Source organism: Typha latifolia, chromosome 6 (genome assembly GCF_019914945.1).
Source record: "Typha latifolia isolate L0001 chromosome 6, TyphaL0001v2, whole genome shotgun sequence".
NCBI classification, from domain to species: Eukaryota; Viridiplantae; Streptophyta; class Magnoliopsida; order Poales; family Typhaceae; genus Typha; species Typha latifolia.
Genome location: NC_133091.1, coordinates 5,658,782 through 5,682,054, shown reverse-complemented (window position 1 = coordinate 5,682,054; position 23,273 = coordinate 5,658,782). Strand labels below are relative to the sequence as shown.

General features: G+C 32.5%; 1 protein-coding gene across 1 annotated transcript; it reads left to right on the top strand.

Annotated features, from left to right (window-relative positions):
• Positions 1-7,449: 7,449 nt before the first annotated feature.
• Positions 7,450-14,724, top strand: LOC140790566 (asparagine synthetase [glutamine-hydrolyzing] 2). Its single transcript, XM_073140692.1, has 14 exons — positions 7,450-7,727; positions 8,929-9,067; positions 9,759-9,854; positions 10,027-10,168; positions 10,317-10,412; positions 10,609-10,703; positions 11,092-11,253; positions 11,581-11,661; positions 11,748-11,969; positions 12,660-12,794; positions 13,293-13,373; positions 13,458-13,544; positions 13,743-13,850; positions 14,174-14,724. Exons 1-14 carry the CDS (start codon positions 7,648-7,650, stop codon positions 14,417-14,419), a joined length of 1,770 nt encoding a protein of 589 aa, XP_072996793.1. The 5' UTR covers positions 7,450-7,647; the 3' UTR covers positions 14,420-14,724.
• Positions 14,725-23,273: the final 8,549 nt, after the last annotated feature.

Here is a 23,273-nt window from a genome sequence, read left to right as displayed (position 1 = left end):
ATTTTAATTAGATAAACGACTAATTTCATGTTACCTAAATATTTTCATATCCCGAACCTCTTATTTGAGACCCCGTGAACCTTGCTAGCGATGAGTTGACTTTTAGTTGATGGATGTAAGGGATACATGGTTCATGTCTTCGATTCAGACTATGATTAGTTTTATCCTTTAGATGTTTTTCTCAAATTAGGATATATTATATACTTATGTATATGCATATTTTGGCCTTCAGCATGATTATATGATCTTATCTAGAGATAATTTTAGTCGAGCATATTTTATCATGCATTTGGTTAGGTTGATCTGGGATATGAGTACATTGAACACATGTCGTTCACTAGGGCATATGTGGCGAGTTATCCTCACATATTTCTATCAACTAGAAGGGTGCCCGATCTAGATGGATGTTGATATCCTTAGCGAATGGCAGGGTATGATTATGATTGAGATACCCTTTGCGGATAGTAGGGTATACTCTGAGCCTTCGGGCATGTTAATGAGACGGGGTACCAGGTGTTGACTATGCATAGTGGTATAGTATAATTATGTTATTCATAGTCAATATTGATGACTGAGATATTGAGAAATGCATATGATTTCATTATCATCTAATACATCTGATTATCGAGTGATCATTATACATTATATGTGATTGTATTTGATATCATAGCATGGCATGGTATACATGTATCATTTATGTCATATTGAGAGAGTTATGATGATGGTATGACATGGAGGTTTGTTTATTTATTATTGAGAATTATATAATTTTATTTGTTATGATATGATATCTATCTTTCATTTATATAAAATTGAGGACACATTCATATACTTATTTATGACATGGTGCTCTTTTTGATTCATATTATCCAGTACTTGATTTACTCTCTGTTTGACAGCACTAATTCAAGATAAGGTCTTTTTACTAAGCCTTTTAGTCATGACTCTTATTTCTTATCTAACTCCCTAGATATATAATATGTGATAGCGACTTGAGATACTCTAAGAAGATATTTAGAGAGATGATGAGATAAGCTATAGATGCGAGACGGCATAGATGATAGTTGATATAGAAATTGAGTTGTACCATTATTTAATATTTGTGCTCCATTGTATTAGACGATGATTTGTATAATACAGGTTGGATTATAGTGTACTCATGTATTAGTAATTTTAGTTGTATCTTGATGGTTTGTCATGGCCTGTGTGGGCCTTGCCAGATTATGTAATTGTCTAGTATGATTGTTGTGGACTCAGATATTCATATGTTAACAGGTTTATTTGGTTAATAGTATGATTTATTTGGTGATGGATTATGTGAGCATGAATATGCTAGCAAGTTTTATTTAATGATTTCATGATTATACGAGTACAAGAGTGTATTTGTGCGTGATGAGCCCCACCCGACCTATCGCATACGCAGCACGTGCTGTGTGGGTGCATGGGCGTGCACGTGCCCGTGTCTGGTGGGGACATTATAGTTCTTATTTGATCTAGCAAACGGAGGTGCCAGTGCTGGTCCAAGGTCGAATCACGATAGGTAGCTACTTTAAAGAGGTTGGGAGACAAATTGGTGAACAATCTTCTTTTGCTTTCTCTGACTGTCAACACTCTCTTTTCAATTATACAAAGAAACTCCATAAAAAGTCCAACTATCACTCTCATGGGAGGGCTAAGCCCTAACTCACGATACATTTTTTAGAGTGACCAAAGGACTCGTTGGTTTTGACATAATTTCTTCGTTCTCGTGTCTCTATTTTGCTCTCCCCTTTATTCAATGAGTTTAGTTGGAGTGGAAATAGAACTTTCTTTAGCTTTTATGTTGTCTGGTTTGATCTCTCTGTGGAAGAAGTGGGTCCTTTTTTTTCCTTACTAATGAAGGTCGACAATGAAGACTGAATCAAACTTCATCTCTCTGACTATATTCGTACCAATGATCATGATTGATGAATTGGACCTTGAGTGAGTATGCTCACTTTGCTACTAAGCAAGGGTGAAAGAATGAGAAAGAGACTGAGATCACAAAGGATGGGAATGACTCAATCGTTTGCCTATTTCTTAGTCCATCCCCTAGTCGATGGGTATTTGATAGCTTACAAGACAAGATAGGTATATAGATGACATAATCTTATTGCTTTCATTGACAACAGGACTCTTTTCTTGATTAGAATTGGTTTGTGTAGAATCTTCTTCCCTACGAGGCTATGACTAATCTTCGAAAGAGGTAGACCTCTACTTTAATTGTCATCTAATGACTCTTCCCTAGTTATAGATTCAAACCTCTCACAACTAATTAAAAAAGGAAAAAGAAAAAAAACGGCAAACAAATATGAAAGCGAACAAATCTATTGCCCTTGACAACTCGTTGACAACCTCCTCCAATTCGTAGCCAAACTCACCTTCATCCATCTTTCATGAACTGGAGCAGGCAAGCCCGGATGTCTGGAGTAGGAGATCAGATGTTAATCCTCTAGAGTTACTCGCACTCTCTCTTCACCACCGACGTCTTTTCCATCAAAATTATTCACACTCTATCCTCATTGGATCTTCCAATGACTGCACTCTTTTCTTGCCTTTGGCTTATCATCTGAGTGTCTAAAAACTTATAAAGAGGTAAATATTAATGATTGATTCATCTATCTCTATTAGAAGCTTCGACATGTTGATTCTTAAAGTTTTAGGGGTTTTTATGAATGAGTGAGTTTATTGTCTTCCCTTTTCTTTCTTTTGTAATGAGATAGCGTAAATGAGAGATATCTCATTTAGAAAAATATAATTTTATGAGGTCAATTTGATGAGCCTTATGTTGCTCGATCTTATTGTCTTGTTCACACAAAAAAGAATGATTCAGTTCAAAAGAAAGAAAAAACTTGGAGCTTTTTCTATCATTGTATACCGTGAAGCAAATTTTAAGGGCAAATATATCTTTTTATGTTAATTGTGTTTCTTATTTTGTTCCCTTTTTTTTCTTAATTGTATTTCCTATACATAATGGAATGACTTTTTCTACATGAACCCTGCACAAAATTGCCCTTATATGATTTGGAACGACTAAACCATTAATATAACAAGCATATGTACTCTTTTCATATATAACCCCTGCATACTAATGTATTTTGTCTATTATGTATTTTTGATTATTGCTCAAGATATGGGTCCTACATAATTTTCAAAATTAATATTTTTATACATGAATTTCATTTGAGGTGGCAAATGAAATGGCAACAATACAACTGCACTATGCCACTATGGTGGAATATAGAAGATGAATCAAAGTATATGTTTCTAGTTTATAATTTGTTAGCATAACTCGTCAACATAATATAAGTAACTTGATAATTTTATCCTTTTATGAAAAAAAAAAACTCCTTGCTCCACCACTACCGGTGAATGTAGAGCTAAGAAATTTTTTCGTTTTTATGGGTTCACATATGTGAGATAAACCACACGCAGGTTTAGGTGCAAAAAGACGGCGTCACATGAAATCATTGCATTATGTCAATGTACAAAACATTAGTGCACCGTATTTACATCTTGGAAGATAATCTTATTGTTGTTATGAGTTAAATTTTTTTTCTTACTAGATGGACATGAATTTAGTGTAAGATTTAGAAATAAATCACCACAAACTATATTATTCATAAATTTACTCTTTAAAGTAAACTATGACAAGCTATAGTATTCATAAGTTTACTCTTTAAAATAAACTATCACAAACTATAATATCCATAAATTTATTATTTATAATAAATAAAATTAATATAAACAAATTATAATATCCAACAAAAATTATATCTAATATTTAATCATTATCTTTTAAATTTCTTCGTAGAATTCCAACTGATGCCTCGTTTGATTTGTGCATAAAATAATTTAAGGATAACTTTATGCACTCTTAAATATAAATTATTTAAATTTATAACTTTACTCACATTTTGTTATTTGATTGTAAAACATTATAATTACATTGAATAATTTATTCAACAAGTGTTTGGTTACTAAAATAAAATTTAATTGTACCAAAAATTTGCTTAGAAAACGTGCATAACTTTATTATACATTCTATTTGTTATAAGTTTTTATGTATAACTTGTTATGTGACTTATCTTATATAATATTTGATTAAAATATACATAAGTGAGTGTTTGGTAACAAAATGTACTTAAGAGAGTCATAATTCATAAATAAGTATCACATTTTACAAACAAAGCACCGTTCACTTTAGGAATAACTTCTTATTTTAAAATTTTTTGAAATACAACTCGTTGTTCCAAAATAACAGTTAACCATCATAATAAATTCATTCTAGAATACAAACATTACTCATTAAAATTATATTTTGTACTACATACTAACTAAATTACTAATTTATCCTTAATATCTATCCCATCAATCTATTTTATATCAATCAAAGATTATTCATGGTAATTTCATAAAAAAAACATTTTTTTCTATCTTTCTTTTCAACTTTATATCACATCAAAAATAATTATTACACCTTTATTTCAGAATATAAATGAACATAAAAATAGTTAATTCTGGTAACACAGAAAGGATATCTATTCTAGAATTGACCTTATTCCTGAAGTTAACAAAGCTTTAAAATAGTCTCATAAGGTTATAATATCCAACAAAAATTATATCTAATATTTAATCATTCTCTTTTAAATGTGTTCATAGAATTCCAACATATTGAGGCCTCATTTCATTCGTGCATAAAATATTTTAAGGATAACTTTATGCACACTCTTAAATGTAAATTATGTACATTTATAAATTTACTCATATTTTATTATTTGGTTGTAAAACATCATGATTACATTGAACAAATTTATGCAATAATTTATGTTTGGTTATAAAATATGAATAAGATTTAATTATACTAAAAATTTTGTTTAAAAAACGTGTATAACTTTATCACACATTTTACATGTTATAAGTTTTTTCGTATTACTTGCTTTGTGGCTTACCTTATATAAAGTTTAACTAAAATATACATAAGTGAGTGTTTAGTTGCAGAATGTATTTAAGAGTCAAATAAGTATCTATTATGCACGAACCACACGCCATTTAAATCCTTGTTCACTTTAGGAATAATTTTAAAAAAAAATATTGAAATACAACTTATTCAGGTTATAAAATATGAATAAGATTTAATTATACTAAAAAATTTGTTTAAAAAACGTGTATAACTTTATCACACATTTTACATGTTATAAGTTTTTTCGTATTACTTGCTTCGTGGCTTACCTTATATAAAGTTTAACCAAAATATACATAAGTGAGTATTAGTTGCAGAATGTATTTAAAAGTCCAATAAGTATCTATTATGCACGAACCACACGCCACCTAAGTCCTTGTTCAATTTAGGAATAACTTTTTTTAAAAAAATTTGAAATACAACTTATCCAGTTTATAAAATATGAATAAGATTTAATTATACTAAAAATTTTGTTTAAAAAACGTGTATAACTTTATCACACATTTTACATGTTATAAGTTTTTTCGTATTATTTGCTATGTGGCTTACCTTATATAAAATTTAACCAAAATATACATAAGTGAGTGTTTAGTTGCAGAATGTATTTAAGAGAGTCAAATAAATATCCATCCACACCCCACCTAAGTCCTTATTCACTTTAGGAATAACTTTTTAAAAAAAAAATTTGAAATACAACTTCTTATTCTAAAATAACAGCTAAATATCATAATAACTCTATTTCAGAATATAAATATTATTCATTAAAATTCCATTCTATACGTCACACTAACTAGATAATTAATTTACTCTTGATATCTATCTCATCAACCTATTTTATATCAATCAAAGGGTATTCATGGTAATTTCATAAAAAAAATTCTATCTTTTTTTCAGTTTATATCACATCAAAATAATTGTTACTCATTTATTTCAAAAAAGAAATGAATATAAGAATAATTAATTCTAAGAATAACAAAAGGAATACCTTAATCTTAAAGTAAACAAAGCCTTAAGTAATTGAATATAAGAATAATTAATTCTAAGAATAACAAAAGGAATACCTTATTCTTAAAGTAAACAAAGCCTTAAGTAAATAGAATATGAGTATATTTGAAATATTAAAATATAAAAATAATCAATGTTTTGATTAGAGACACATTTTTCTCACCTAAAATTTCAATCCAACTTATTATTTTCTCTCCAAACTTTCTCTTCTTTCCTATTCTCTCCATCCAAATGAAATGTTAGAGACTATTTTATCTCTCACTTTTTCTTTCTTTCTCTTCTAATACTCAGAGAATTATATTCTCTTCTGACTTCTCCCTCCAAACACAGGGAAAAAGAAAGGAATCATTTGAATCTTCTTTACAGGAAAGATAGTTTGAATCTTCTCGACAAGAAAAACGACCTTTCCTAATGCCTTCATTTGACTTACTTATCTCATCGTCTTAAGTAATGAATACAAGTGCAAGACGCAATTAGGGATGGGGACTTTGCTACTTTGCAGATGGGCTGATTCTGATTCCTATGGTTAGAATAGGTACCAACTCTTTCATCAAAGATTTTGACCAAAAACAAAAAAAAAAATTCTATTGCCATTAAATACATCTCGAGTTTTGAGAAAAAAGAAGAAGAAATCCGTTCTTTTACCTTGAGATCAATTCTTTACAATCCCAATTGAATCTTAATTTCTCTCCAGAATATACATCCAACTATCTGGTGAATAGTTTTTTTTTTTTTTTTTCAAATAATTCGATGTGGATGCGTTGCTCCACATGTCAGCTATTTTCTACTCATGGATCCCCCACTAGTGCTGTTTCTTTTATATACATGTTTAAATATATACCAATATTATGACTGAAGATTCTTGTCAAATATTATATATAGATATATATAGACAAGAATCTTACTCTAATATAAAATACTGAACATAGTGCTTAAACAACATTTATAAATAATACAATAGTTGATTTATGATATGACAGTTGAGTTGGACTCTCTTTAGTAATAAATTTTTTTAGTGAATTATTTTTTACGGATACTATTTTAGGAGGCTTTTATAATTTAATTTAATTTATAATATATATATATATATATATATATATATATATATTATAGCCGATACATATTTTATTATATTAGAATACACACAATTTATATTTGTAATCGGTATTAGAGTCTATTATTATAAATTAAAAAATTAAATATAATTAAATTGCAAATGCCCCCACCATTTTAGTAAAACGAAAAAAATTGAAAATATATTCGTTGATTATTTCTCGTCAAAGTAGGAGCACGAGATTCAAAACAGCAAAGATTCTCCACGCGTTCGGAATCCGATTGATTCTGCCAGCTGTACGAAATCACGGGATTCTCTGAACCCTCGTCCAATCCGCTCGTGATGGCTGGGCGAAGCCCTAAACGGGCATTAAATATTCTAACCAAGTTTATTCTTAAGATCTGACGGCCCAGATTACATCTTGTGTATAGCCCATCCTCCTTCCTCTCTTCCTCTCGCTCCCACTTCGTCATCTTATATTGTTTCGTTTGCGGGCTTCGCTTCTCACTTTCCCCCGGAGGAGGCAGCGCAAAGGCAACCTTCTTCCTTTCGCGACACACGTGCCACACAGCGACACGCGGGTGCGAGTACGAAAGTCGGCGCCGCCATGTGTGGAATCCTCGCGGTGCTCGGGTGCTCCGACCCCTCCCTCGCTAGGCGTTCCAGAATCATCGAACTCTCCCGAAGGTATCTTTTCTCCCTTTCTGGATCGATAGATTAGAGCCGCTTTAATGATGCTTAATTAGTGGGTTGATCGGATTGGTAGGATAAATTTCACACCTTTTTGTTCTTCGAAGGTTGATTACAGGAAATCGATGGGGAAAGCTTTTTCTGTTTATGAAGTGGGCTTAAAGAAGTCTGTCACTGGGATTTAAATTGGATGTGTCGTGCTCACGGTGTGAGATTTATTAAATTTTTTAATGGATAGGCCCTTTTTTTTGTGGTATATCTGAGGTGACCGTGATGTATACGAGAATGCTGTTATTTTAACCTGTTTTGCCGTCTTTGATTGACACAGATATAGTTCAGAGCACACCTGAACTTGTAGCGAGTTTGGTATGTATGATATGTGCTCATATTATGACATGACAGGAAAGTGATCAATCCTCTATAGTTTGTTTATGTGATACGAGTATCCTTGGTTCATATCTCAAGATTAAAATGCAAAGCTAAAATATAATGCATCTTATAGTTGAGCTAAAAGCATTGCAGACTCGAATGAACTTGAAGGAATTAAAACCTGTGAACTTAGCCAATTTGGTATTGAGATAATGTTGGAGTATATGTGCTTATTCTTGGGTCCTTTCCTTTTCATTCTCTAAAATTCAGCTATGATCAGAAGGACACATCTGGAAATTTCTGAAATGTTGGGGATAAGGTTCCTAAAATTCCCAAGTTTCAATCTTCATTGGGGTGTCTGGAATTACATATCCTCATTATTACCCTTATATCTACATTCAGCCATAGAGTATTGCAATTGCAGAAGAAGTCTATTTTGAGCAAGAATTATATTAGCTATATGAAATCAGTCATCAAGTACATTGTTGGGCATAAACTTGATATTTTGCACTGTAGTCCTAGTATTCTCACGGACTGGACAGACATGTTTTCCACCCTTGATCATCCTTTTGTTGGCAAAGTTTTCGCCGTATAACACATTGCATACAATGTGTGCTGATACCTAAGCCATTGTTTCATAAAATATAGTAAATGAAACCATTAGCTTTCTTTTCCCAATCTCTGTCTTATGTATGCCCATGAAGGCAGTATGTTTGGCCATGGTGTCTCCAAGTGTTAGATACCTAGCATTGCTTCTGCATAGAGGCAAAAAAGTCTGTAGCACCATTTTTGTCTAGTTTCTTATCTTTTGTCCTTCATGTGGGTACAGATTGCGGCACAGAGGCCCCGATTGGAGTGGGATACATACTTACCAGGATTGTTATCTTGCTCATCAACGATTGGCTATCATAGATCCCACCTCTGGAGACCAACCACTTTATAATGAAGACAAATCAATTATTGTGACGGTAAATCTTATTTTGGTCAAGAATACTAGAATTTTCATTCTAATCACCTAATTATCTATCATTAGATGTTTGTAGAATCTCATGTGGCCTCTCTTCTTTGTACTTTATTTTAGCCTACATGTATTATATCCTACATTTCCTAGAGTGGTTTCAGAATTCAGTTAGTAGTAAACTCATTGGTTGTTCCAGTATCCTTTTTTTACATTTTTTTAGTTCACCGAAGACCTGCATGATGTCTTAGTGGCGTCTATATCATGAAGTCAAAACCTAACTTTTATCTGCTTTGATTTTTGTACCAGCCAATGTAGTAGACTTGCTATTGGAGTCTTCTGTATCAGTATTTTTTTTCCTTATATATTGTCGATGCATGTCCAGATCTATTTTTTGCTTCTTGCAGACCTAGAATGAATTAGTCCTTTGATATACATTTATAATTGAGAAATAATAACTGGTGAAACTGAAAGGATAATATAGTATCCTATGATCTTTTGTGCATGTAGGAAAGATCATACAGTCCACTGTTTGTAAAAGGTTTGATCTTGTAAATTGTACTGTTGTATTTCATGTAATGGTCCCTTTTGATGTTTATCTCTTGCAATTCTACATATATGAGACACATTATCAGTGTTATCTATAGTAGACCTTGTACGGCTGTAGTATACTGTAAATTTATTCTGGTTACCATTTTCAGGTTAATGGGGAGATCTATAATCATGAGGAGCTGAGGGCAAAACTCAAGTCTCATAACTTCCGGACTGGCAGTGATTGTGAAGTGATTGCACATCTTGTGAGTAATTGAAAACCTTACTAATAGTTCTTATATGCTGCAGTTTGATGCCACAGTACACTCAGTGCTCCAACACTGTCAGTGATCTAATTAGCAGGAAGGACCTTTTTTTTCAGCAGACTTACAGTTTGCTGACATATCACTTTTATCTTTACCTTGTCCTCTTTCACAGTATGAAGAGTATGGAGAAGATTTTGTCAATATGTTAGATGGCATGTTCTCATTTGTTCTTCTTGACACCCGTGACAAAAGCTTTATTGCTGCTCGTGATGCAATTGGCATTACTCCTCTGTACATGGGCTGGGGCCTCGATGGTATGTCATAATCAATTGCCTGATCTAATATATGTGTGATACTGTTGGGAACTTTCCCAGTTGTTATTCATGTTTGTAGATTTTCTATTTTAGATGCCAATATGTTCCTTTAATATACTTCTAATTGGTTTGTAATTTATTTTGCCAGGATCAATTTGGTTTGCTTCAGAAATGAAAGCATTGAGTGATGATTGTGAAAGATTTGTGTCCTTTCTTCCTGGGCATTTATATTCTAGCAAAAGAGGTCTGATTTCGGATTGTACAGACTATACACAAAAAGTGCTTTCAGTAAACTAATTTGCATTATGCAGTTCTATAGCATCCTAGGAATGTAAAAATTTGTGTACTAGTTTTAGCTTCAGTAGTAATTCATGCTTGTTTATGCATTTGCTTTATGTGATCTCCTCCATAGGATATGTGCTAATATAAAATTTTCCCAGGTGGACTGCAAAGGTGGTACAACCCGCAATGGTATTCGGAAGGCATACCATCAACTCCTTATGATTCTCTAGCTTTGCGTGAGGCTTTTGAAAAGGTATGTTTCAGATATTATCTTTTTATGTTCTCTTATTTAAATCCATCAATCTTACCATGTGAGTGTCTATTTGCTGAAGTTACTGGCCAGTGATAGGCTAATAGCAATAGGAAGAGGTTTGCGGCACTTAAGACTTTTAAATTTGTTAAATTGCCTTTCAAATGCCATAGTGCTCTGTTGCTTATAAAGGATCAGCTTTAGTTTGCCTGGATTTGTAGCATACAATTGATAAACTTTGCGTAAATTTGCTTTGTGGATTTGTTTGTTGTGGTTGAAGCATGACTTGTCGACTAGTGGCAGTCAACTAATGATACAGCTATAGAAGTCATTTTAGCACTTTTGCCTACTCGTGTTACTTCATCTCTTGTCCTTGTTGTCATTCACACAGGCTGTTACCAAGAGGTTAATGACGGATGTGCCATTTGGTGTGCTCTTGTCCGGTGGACTTGACTCGTCGCTTGTTGCTGCTGTTGCTTCAAGACACTTGGCAGAAGCTAAAGTTTCCAGACAATGGGGATCTCAGTTGCATACATTCTGTATTGGCTTGAAGGTTATCTTTCTTCATTATTGCTAGCTATCCTTGTTGGTGTTTGGACAGTGGTTATATGTTGATGAGCTTCTGAACAAAAAATATATCTTAGCTATATTTGTAGGTTTATGAGAAAAATTTATTCCACAATTCCTTCAAAATACTTCAATTGGTACCTGATAGCTCCCATGTAAATTCCCAAATTGGTTACTGTTAGAATGTAGTCTGCCTTTCTTTGATAGATGCAAGATATGCTTGTTGAACTTGCTTATTGATTTGATATTCGTAACTGCCTGATGTATTTGCCCTACTTGGTTGATATGTTTTGTATGATGTGGCCTCATTCAGGGTTCTCCTGATCTCAAAGCTGCTAAAGAAGTTGCGGATTACCTTGGAACTCTCCATCATGAGTTGCACTTCACAGTGCAGGTACATACTAATAGTTCTTTACATAGGAGAAAGAAAGTCAATGATCTTGGACAGCTGTGATCTTGTTGATTTTCCTGCAATATCAGGAGGGTATTGATGCACTTGAAGAAGTCATTTACCATGTTGAGACATATGATGTGACCACAATTAGGGCAAGTACTCCAATGTTTCTGATGTCGCGTAAAATTAAATCCTTGGGTGTGAAGATGGTTCTTTCAGGGGAAGGTTCTGATGAAATATTCGGTGGTTACCTATATTTCCACAAAGCACCTAACAAGGAGGAGTTTCATATGGAAACTTGTAGAAAGGTATCTGCAGAATGCTTCTGGTCCTTTTTTAAAATGTCCTTTTTCTCCCTAATCTGCAACTTAGAAACAGAGTAGTTCAATACTTCAATACAAATATTCAAGTGACTTTTCTTCCCATAAGCAGCATGACTTCTGAGAACATGTTTATAGTTTATTTATTAAGATAGTTGTGGTCCCTTATGGCTAAATAATTTTGACAAAACAAATATTTCTCATAGCTAATAGATCTTATGAATCTGTTAGATGAATTTGCATATTAATTGCCCAGAGAAATTTATGTCAGTAGCAGAGATGTTTTTACCTCTGCTTATGATATCATTAAAAGATTGCATGTAAAGTTACTGCTAGATATGATGTGCTTAAGAAGTGATATAAGTGGTTATTTATAATTTTAGTTGTGGAATGCATTTTGACCGGCCACCAGGGCTGGTAACTCTTTTCTGGATTTTTGTGATATCACTTGTTACTTTGTTTGTTGGGTGCTCATGTTCTGCATCATATGGTTGCCTTCTTAGTTGAGATGTGCATTTCTTTTCTCTATTTGTATGAGCTTCATGAATCATTTCTTTTAGAAAAGAAAGAACTTTCTGCTTGGAATATTCCTGTGACAGCAATGGTAATGATGCTCTTTGACATTTCCTTTCCTCTTGCAAAAGTGTATACTAACTAAATTAATCAATTTGATGTTAGATAAAAGCTCTTCATCTATATGATTGCTTGAGGGCCAACAAATCAACTTCAGCATGGGGTGTGGAGGCTCGTGTTCCCTTTCTGGACAAGAACTTCATCGACATAGCAATGGATATTGATCCTGAATGGAAGATGGTAGGTGCAAAATATTTTAGTCAGTGCCTCGTAAGTCATATAATTAATTAGCCAAGTTTAATTATTTCTACAAGTTAAATGAATTAGCCTCATAAGTCATATAAATTAATTAATTTAGTCAGTGCCTCATAACTTCTACTAAAAAGAAGTTGCATATAAATTAATTAATGTTTTGTATTCCAATTTCTTCTAGATAATAAAGCATCATAGTTTAGATTCTTTGCACTTTTGTTATTGGGTTATCTTCTCTAACAATACACGGTATTTTTCCCAAAAGCAGTAAATTTAAGAGTTCTGCCATGTTTCCTATTGTGGTCTGCTTGGACCTTGGTATGGTAAATTATCTTGGTTTGGCAGTTCACAATATGCAGCATTGGTGGTTTGTACTGTGCAACATTGCAGCTTAATTATTTCTTGTTCATAAATCAGCCAAGTTTTATCAGTTTATGCTGTACCTTTTATAGTCAGCAATTGTAACATCAGATCTGACCAATTCAGATAAGACCTGATCTCGGTCGGATTGAGAAATGGATCCTGCGGAATGCATTTGATGATGATGAGAACCCCTATCTGCCAAAGGTCGGGATGCCTGTTATGTTTGTCTCATATTTTTTGCTCAACTCTTTGCAAAATACTTCTGACAAGTGTGTGTTCCATCTGTAGCACATCTTGTACAGGCAGAAGGAACAATTTAGTGATGGTGTTGGTTACAGCTGGATTGATGGCTTGAAGGACCATGCAAATCTACATGTATGTCATCTTTTTCAAATTACAAGTAATATCTGTCCTTGCGAATTGTCTAAGTTTTAGTTAATATGGGAATTCAAACCATATTAATATTTTTTATTCTATGACTTAGATTACTGGGAAACTGAGCCTGCATTACAAAGATATACTTTTTGATGATCTCTTTTTGTTAAGCTTGCATTTTTCACTTTTGAATGCCAGGTTACAGATGCCATGTTGATGAATGCAAGCTTTGTTTATCCTGAGAATACTCCTACAACGAAGGAGGGATACTACTACAGAACAATATTTGAGAGATTCTTCCCTAAGGTATGGATCTTTTAATGTTATAACATTTTTGGAAAGTTGAAGAACATACAAGTAAATGTTCATATTTCCTTTGCTTTACCTCTGATATTTCTTATCAGTATACATTGACTTAGTTTTGACATATTCATAAATTCAGTAATTCTCAGGACATAAACTGTTGATAGATATTACAGCATGAGTTAATACTACCCCTAGTTCCTACTCAATTTGTCTAACTATTGTTTTAGCATGCTTGTTCAACTTTGATCAGTGAAATTAGTTGGCATATAATAATTGTTCCACAATGCAAATTTTGTTTTGTTAACTCACATTCTGTTGAACAGAATGCTGCAAGATCAACAGTACCAGGAGGCCCAAGCGTGGCATGCAGTACTGCCAAAGCAGTCGAATGGGATGCAGCCTGGTCTAAAAACCCAGATCCATCGGGTCGTGCTGCACTTGGTGTTCATGCTGCTGCCTACGAGGATGCACCGGAAAAAGGTCCAGCTTCCGGGAGCCCTGCCTCGGTGAACGGTTTTCCTCTAACACGACAGGATGGTATAGTCGAAGCTACTGCTGCTGTTGTATGACGATTCATTTCTTGCCGGATTTCTTCTCCTGGTTGGGAGCATGGTGATGGAATTTAAATCTTCTGGAAACGCTAAGATTTGAGCTTCTTGTAGACTGACAACTTGCACGGTTTTCTCCTTTCGTTTTCTTGTGCTTTTCTCCTCCATCTAAGAATGGTTAAGACGAACTTGTTTTAATCTCTCACGTTGTAAATATCTGATCACTCTTGTTGTCCTGTCCTAGACTTAGAAACTTAATGCACACTAGTGCATTCTCGTGACTCATCAAACAGGCTTCTGCAATAAAAGGCGTTCTGTTTCCATTATATATATGAATTATGATCATCCTCCCTATATAAATTGATCTTAACATGCATCTGATAATTGAATCCTCCTATCTCAAATTAAGTTCGAAACATTTTCTTTTATACAAAATAAAATGACAAAATACATTTTCCATGCTATTATTGTTTCGAATTTTGTATCAAAATAAAATAAAAAGTTGGTCTTATTCTTTTGCATTTTGTTTCCATTTTGGAGCTTTTGACTATTTGAAGTCTGCCAAAATTTTATTACATGTCTAATTCGCCTCGAAACTTAAATATGAAACTAGATGAGTTACAAAACTACTAACTACGGCAACAACTTCCAAATATAAGTCGGTTGATCGGTGACTATATATATATATATATATATATATATATATATATATATATATATATATATGACTCAAGATTTATATATGAAAGTCATTGTCCCAGTCAACCATTTTGATGATATGGCAAACCACTTTTTTTCTTAATTTAAAAGAGGAATTCATTAGTCAATCCCCAGTGGTACAAAAAAACGCCATTAGCATCAACAACCCAAATTTGTATAAGAGCATATGAGAAAACCCTTTCCCATTTACTCCCAAAACCTAAAGAATGTATTGTGTTAGCAAGCCAGTTAGTAGATTTGTTGGATTTACGAAAAATATAATAAATTGTATAATTTGGTAGAGAAGAGAGCAACAATAAATAGTCCTATATGAGGAGCTCAATAAACCATGCCGGTTTGTGGACTTAGTTAAGCGCATTAATGAGAAGTATAGAATCATATTAGATTAGCAGATTTTTTAACTGTCTTGTAGACTGTGGAGAACCTTACACAAGGTCATCGCTTCAACAACTAAGATAGATTGGAAACAACTAAAGCGATTACTAACAAAAAGAGGGGCACCCATAGGAGAACGTAAAATGAACACTGCCCTCAATAGGTTCGAATGGACTAGTAAATAACTATTATGTATTTTATTTATTGAGCTTTAACGGCATGAGTTTCCACTTAATAAGGAGAGGAGGGGTCAGAAGTCTTGTGAAAGTAGTGAAGGATGTCAAAATACTTGGAGCAAAGAGTGACACAATAATCCCAGACCCCTGCTAGGAGGTTTACAAGTTTGAGAAAAAAAGTGTTATTTCTGTTCTTTCAAATGAGCCAATAGACGATAGCCATAAATACTACTTATAATTTGCATGATATATCTTATATATCTATCTATGATATATATGTAAACCTTGATGATAACTATGAAATAAATTGTATGATAAAATATATTGCACCACTTGTACGTATCATTATTAGTCAAGTCACAACTAGACAGTGTTCTTCACTCACTCAGCTCGAGGTTAAAGATGAAACATATTGTATAATATTATTATACAGCTATTTATATTTGAGGTGGTTAGCATGTGTAGCATTCAAGTGATTGCGCTGTCTTATTTGGAGACTAGACTATGATAATAGTAGAAAGATGTTTGTAAGGTAAGGTTATACTCGATGACACAAGATTAGGGCATCTATTGAGCTATGCACTCTTTTCCGTTGTATATGCATTTTATTATGTGCGATGATTTGACTATAAGTAATAATTCTGTTGTGTGCAATGATTTACTAGAGCTGTTGTGATGATGGAGTTAGGATATGGGTTTACGACTGTGGTCTTTAGTCTGATGTTCGCAAAGAATCGATCATATGTAACATTACTAGACATGTACGTGTAATATTACCGCTAGATGACTATTCCTCCTCATTATTATGCTTGCATGTGGATTGTATGACTATGTTGAGATATAACTACTTTTGACTCTATGTGAGTTTATTTTGATTAAATGAGAAATGACTTGTTTATCTTGATAAAAATAAGAAGTTGCTTAAGTTACAATGTTATTATGCATTTTGTACTTTATGATTATATAAAAGTTCATTGCAAATTATATTGTACATGTTTACCTTGATATATTGATAATTATGAGTATGTATTAGTATATTTATCATGCATTATATTATTCATAAATTATTATTGGACTATATTTGTTGGGCTATGTGCTCACCATCTTTTAGTGGAAACATTCCAAGGTTAGATGAGGATCCAAATATTGAGGAGTCACTGATCTAATTTTCTATTTGTGTTACTTATTCTATTTCTTTCTAGTTGAACTTAGCCCTACGAGAAATTTTATGTTTTGAGCTTGTATATGGACATATATTTCTAGAGTTTGTTGCGACCTATGATGCTTTGTATTTAAATCTTTTTTGGATACTCTGTGAGAACATTATACTAATAGATCACGTGAGAGTCACCTATATTATTCTGCATGAAATATGGAGGTGGGTGTTTCACTTAAAATATATTTAAAAGGGAGAAGAATGCTTTTGAGGTTGGTGACTGAAGCCTTATTTGCTTGACATAAGAGAATTATATCATCAGTAAATTATAGAATATTAATTCTCCGGTTGGAACCCGATCCTTCCAAGATAGAGAGATTTGATGCAATTTTAAACATTTTGAAAGTAGATTTGCAACAAGTATAAATAACATGGGTGATAAATAATCACCCAGTCTAAGTCCTTTATTTATTGTGAAAGAGGATGAAGGATACTCATTGATATGCATGGCATTTGAGGTACATCAAAGACTCATCCAGATCCATTTGATCCAACATGGTGGGAAACCTCTTGTTGCAAAAAGGTTTATGAGTAGCTTTTGATTCACCGAATCAAAAGTTTTGTTGAAATCAAGCTTAATTATCAAATTATTTAATTTAGTTATGTCGTCCAAATTATTTTAAACTTGAAGATTTTCGACGGTGCTGTAATTATCTTAGTATCTAATTTGATTAGAGAATGATCTAAAACATTCAAGGTGAGAATCTATTGCCGTATTGGGGAATTATGAGCCCCATTTAGTTGAAACCACAAAACGATCAAGTTTTGATAGAGTAAGAGTTTGTTGATTGTGTTGGTACATGTGTAATATTTTCCTTTGAGAGATAAAACTATTAGTCTCTTAGATCTTAAAAAGGAATTTAATAGATTGTGCTCTCTCAAGGAAGCATTGAATGTATTTCGATTGCTTGGTGATCTAGTTGAGTTGTAGTAAGCGCAAATGCACCAAGGTAAGTCATCTTTAAGTGTAGAAAAAAGGTCATTCCAGAATTTCTTAAGCGAGTTATTAGTTGGACCATAAATATTAGCAACATGTTATTAGAGTTGCGGACCTACATCTTAGAGAAGGATGGTGAGGGAGCTGCTTGCCTACTTTCTGGATGTATTTCGAGAAAAAGATATGAATTCCATTTAAGGATGAGGCCATCTTTGAATCCATCTATATCAAGGCAGGCCTATCTATCAATCATAATATTTCCAACATAAGGGAAGAAAATGAACTAATTTTTGCTCATCCACTTGCAAGCATAAAACACCCGAGTTAGTTATCAGGTCATTAAGATGTTTTTTTTTAAAGGAACAAAATCCCCTAGTATTCTAAGATATAATTATCATAAGTCAAAATATTATGCATTACAACAAAATAAAAAGCAAGTTAATATTGCTTCATTGATTGCTCGACTTTGAGTTGTTGATTCCTAGATCTTCTTCCACCTTGTGCAGTTTCTCCGTTGAGAAAAGAACTCCAATCTATTTTGCTAGCCGAGGGAAGGGTGTGGCTTCGTCTATGGGGTTGTGAGTGCTAGGATTGGAGAAAAGTGAGAATGACTATTCTGATTGAGTCAATGTTGGCCCAAATGCCCTCATCTATAGACTTTTGCATGGGTTTGTGATATGAGGAGGAAGAGAAAGTGACACAGTAGAAGGATATAAAGTGAGAGGATTGTTAAGCATACCTTGATGTGGTCACGAAATCAAGGTCTGAGATCTTGCACCATTAAGTATGAGACCCAATTGTCTACTAGGCCTCGGTTCACTTGGTCATCATGAAGTGGTGGAGAAAGTGGCATAATCATCTATTCAACTAATATTGAAAAAGAGGAGGATATTTGGCAAATCATTTGCCTTTTTCTAGGAAGGGTGCTTTAGCTCTTCAAGTATGGTTTCAATTTGCCTCAAGACCGGTACAACTTTCCAGCTAGGATCAGACCCTAACCGATAGGTGAGTGGATCATTTGTTTGCTTATTTTAACATCCATCATGCATGGAACTATGTGAGGAGGAGGATTCTCCTTATATTGGCTGCCTCAGCTTGTACTCTAGCATCTTTCTTCTCAGAATACTCTCCAAGGACTTCATAGTCCATACCAAACATTCCAGTTGGTACCAGAGCCTTTTGTGTTGTTAAAGGGTTTGCAGTGATCCTCTCACCCACAAGATGATTTGAATGTTAACTGGACACTAATAAACCCCAACGACCACTCACATTATTTTGGGATGAGATTGAGGTCATCGCAAGAGATGATGGCTCAATATTCTATTATCTCTTTTAGCTAGCAATAGTCTAAGTCGAGCATCTCCGGGACTCCAAAGTTAGAAATTATCTCCCTAACTGATTTAGCTACCCAACAATCCAAAAGAAAGTTAAAAATAACAATCTACGAGAAGAGATTTTGTAGTCCCTATCTCCATAATATGTTATGGAAGAGTTTGGATAAGAGGAGGAATGAGAGGAGAGGGAGTTAATGCGTTCCTTATTTTGCCATTTGTAAGACAAGAAGGTAGACTAGATCGAAGGGATGTGAGGAAAAGAGATGATGAGAGGGTGTGACAGTTTATTTATAAAATAATCTTTAACAAAGCTTTTTTATCATACTTGAAATTGGGTCTCAAAAAGGTAATCAATCTTAGACATAACTTACATACTTGGATTTTGTTTAGTTTAAATCTAAATTTTTTGAAATTCTTAGAGTTTCCTAATTTCGAGAATTGGTGCAGCATATTTAGACCAGCTTAAGGGTACTAATTTAATTTGCTCTGCATGGTTAAAATAATATGAGACTAACTAATTGTGGGAGAGTGTTTTCAAATAAGTAAAGAGAGAATATAGGATTTTAAGAAAAAAAATATCATAGAATTCACATAGGAAAGAGATCACAGAGGGCTCCTCAAACAAAAAAAATAAGAGGAACAATTAATAAAAATTATCAATTATAAGGTTTTATTTAAAATATTAATATAAAAATTATTGTTCTTCAATAGTTTAAATTTTTAAATTAGATAGTGAGTTAACATAGTGCTAAATTAGAGGTCTTCAACTTGAATCTTATTAGGCTCGTATGTTATTTCAAATATAAAACATTCAATAATTTAAGTCAAATTCATTCTTTGGATCTCTCGAAATATCTTCAAAAAAAAAAAAAAGAAGTACTAGAATATAAAATATAAAAAACTTTATTCTCTAACAACTTAAATTTTTAGAGTAGTTTGTGAGTCAATATGTTTAATCCTTAATTCGTTTCAAAATTAAAAAAAAATTCTCGTAATTAAATATACATTTCTTTATAAGAAGATAGAGTTTCTCGGATACATTCTCAATCTAATGCAATATTTAATATTGCAAGTGCCTCAATGAACTCTCTAAACAGGATCACAATAACCAGCAATAACCACCCAACAAACTTATTCTGTGTTCACTGTTCTAATCCAATAAATATCCTAAAGACTTTCTCAATTTATTCATATGAATATGGGGACAGCTTAACTGCAGCTTATTTAGATATTTAGAAGAGAAATATATATATATATCACTGATATTGTTCCATAAAGTTAAGTCAAAACAAAGTGAACAAGAAAGAGAAAATTCTAATATAGCATAGTTGTTGATTAATGCATGAATTGTAGTTGACTTTGTTGATGATTTGTGGAGTCAATTTAGAATTCCTGACTCCCTTGTCATGAAGGAATTGAAGAGGTCAAAGAGTTATTGTAAAGTTATATATATATACAATGTGTAACTCTCTTTGTTATTAGTATGTGTTACTGAGATTTGAGAACAGAGGATGTATAATATAAAAGAGGCTCAAAATTATTTCTCCTCCAAATAAGAAGCTCTTACTTGTTTTATACTTATGCTTGCATTTTAATGACTGCTCTATTCTAGAGACAATAAAATTAAGGGTTAATTATATCTAAATTATGTAAACTACTGCTCATTTTCATGTAGACCATTTATTTATTTTTTATCTTCAACTTTTTTACTCTAAAATAAAAATAAATGTCCTAAAATTAATCACATGATGATTTAAATGAAAAAAAAAATCAAATTGACAGCAAACAAAAAAATTTAAACTTTTTTTTAAAATTTTGTATAGATGTCTCCAAAGATTTTAGCATAAATTCATATTCACTCTTTATTCTTGTAAAAAAAAAATTCTCTATCAACTTAAACTTTGAGATGACTCTACTGCACATAAGATGCAATTAGAATACGCCCAAATTTTAGTTTACAAAAAATTATATTCTACACCATCCCTTTTACTTGTATTATCATTACACGTTGGTTGTAAACCTGTTTTATTCCACCTCTCTATTTTCACTTTATTGCTTCAAAAATATCACTCATAACAAAATAGCATAAAAATAAAAGTATTCTATTTTTTTTTAAATTAAATACTAAGTATTACTCTTCCATGACCCTCGTTTGTTTTGAATTTAGAGGGGTTCCTAAACTAGTTCAGAGACTTTTAATCTGGTTTAGTAACTAAATATATTTTAATCTTTTCATATCTAACTAAGATTACTAAAAAAAATTAAGACTAAAAAATAAAACTAACTAAACGAGTTTGAAACTTAATTTCAAACCAAACCGACGACCTTCACAGGTACTAAAGTTAGTCCCAACTAACGCGAGCATATTTTAGGGTCAAATGAAGCATATTTAAAATACACCTAAGGTGTAACCGGTGATAGCACACAAGAGAAAGGTGTAAAATATTATATCCCTATAGTTTAGTTCCAGGTTTAAGCTTAATTACCTTATATTGGTTAAGTTTATGATTAAAAAAGAAAAGAAAAACCTTTGCAAGGTCTCCAAGGAATTCCTTCCAATGGAATGCAAAGTACATGTATTCCATGTTACTCTATCTTCCTGCAATTTTTTAAGTTCACCCAATTGAAAGTTTTTTTTATTTCTTTAAGTGGTGGCTTCCTTTATATTCTATTCTTCACATTAGTACTCTTTATATATATATATATATATATATATATTGCCATATTGGCTTGTCTAACACCCTCTCTATTGTTTGGTGTTGTTTCCTTTGGTAGTACTCACCCAATTGGAGCATTGTGTTTAATTAGGTACAAACACTGACATAGTGTTATTTCTTTATGGGTTCCTAGAACCAGTAGAAAGCCTATGTCTTTGGCTCATGTGAATGATCATATTTGTGTAAAGGTCACAGTGCCCTAGGCACACAAAATGCCAGGCACTAGATTTTCTTTACTTTCACTTGCCCAAGAAAATTCTGTCCTTTCCTTCACTTGGATTAGCTAGTTTGAAATCAAATCTCTCTCTGATGTTTACAAAAATAAAAATGCCCCTAAATGATAACATGTTAGTTAGTCCAATTACAAAAGTGGTGTCCTAGAAACACAAACAAACTCAATGTTATGTATTTTTGCACTAGATTCAATTTTTTTTCATAACAAGTGTGTCACAGAGTTTATATAATGCTGATAATAAAGTTGAAGAATATCATACATAATTTATTATTATAAGCACTTTATTACATGATTATGTATCGTTTGATGTATGTGTTTTGTATTTAATACTCAGAGTTAGAAAGAATATTATGTTAATTTTAAAGTTAAAAATTAAAAAAACTAAATTCGATAAAGTTGTCTATACATAGCATGCTAAATTTTGAGTATCTATCACAACTACGGATTATATGTACTAATTGTAGAGTGTTTTCAAGATAATAAATACGAAAGGCAAGGCTAAAATGATAAAATAAAAATAAAAGATAGAGTTTTTTTTATATAATTTCTCTTAAAAAAGAGAAAAAAAAATTGTTAATCCACTTTGAAATCCCTCCATACACAGTGGATAGTGGAAATTATTTGTTTTGTTTTATGTGTTTCTTTCTTTTTGTTTGTAGCTGAATCATCCCAGGAGATGGAACTGCTTGCTTACTTGGTTGGATCTAATGGAGAATTTGGCAGTCAATATTTTCATTTGAGGTTATTAGTACATATACACATGTTTCACAAGAAACTGCACACAAAGTTCCCAACTGTATCTCTACTTCACTGCCACGTCGGCAATAATTATTAATTACTGGATATTTCAATCAAAAGTGAACCTAACCATAAATTCGCATCAGGGTAATAACTATTAATTTGCTTGTTAAAAACATTAAAAAAAATTAGGTAGTATCTCTAATAATGTTAATGGAAAATATTAAATGATTCTTAAAGGGCATAATTTTGATTAATTGATGCTTATATATTATTTTTTAATAAAAAAAATAACATATAACTAATAGAAATTTAAAGGCTTTCCGTGCCACGAAAATAGAAAGAAGAATGTGTTTGGAAAAATGGACAAGAGTCTAGACGTAATTTTGTTTTTCATATTGTGTAATATTATGTCTCAACATCATAT

Coding starts and splice junctions, on each gene's coding strand:
- LOC140790566 (XM_073140692.1), top strand. CDS start 7,648: ATGTGTGGAATCCTCGCGGTGCTCGGGTGCTCCGACCCCTCCCTCGCT. Junction 9,855..10,026: donor GTGAAGTGATTGCACATCTT/GTGAGTAATTGA, acceptor CCTCTTTCACAG/TATGAAGAGTATGGAGAAGA. Junction 10,413..10,608: donor TTTATATTCTAGCAAAAGAG/GTCTGATTTCGG, acceptor AAATTTTCCCAG/GTGGACTGCAAAGGTGGTAC.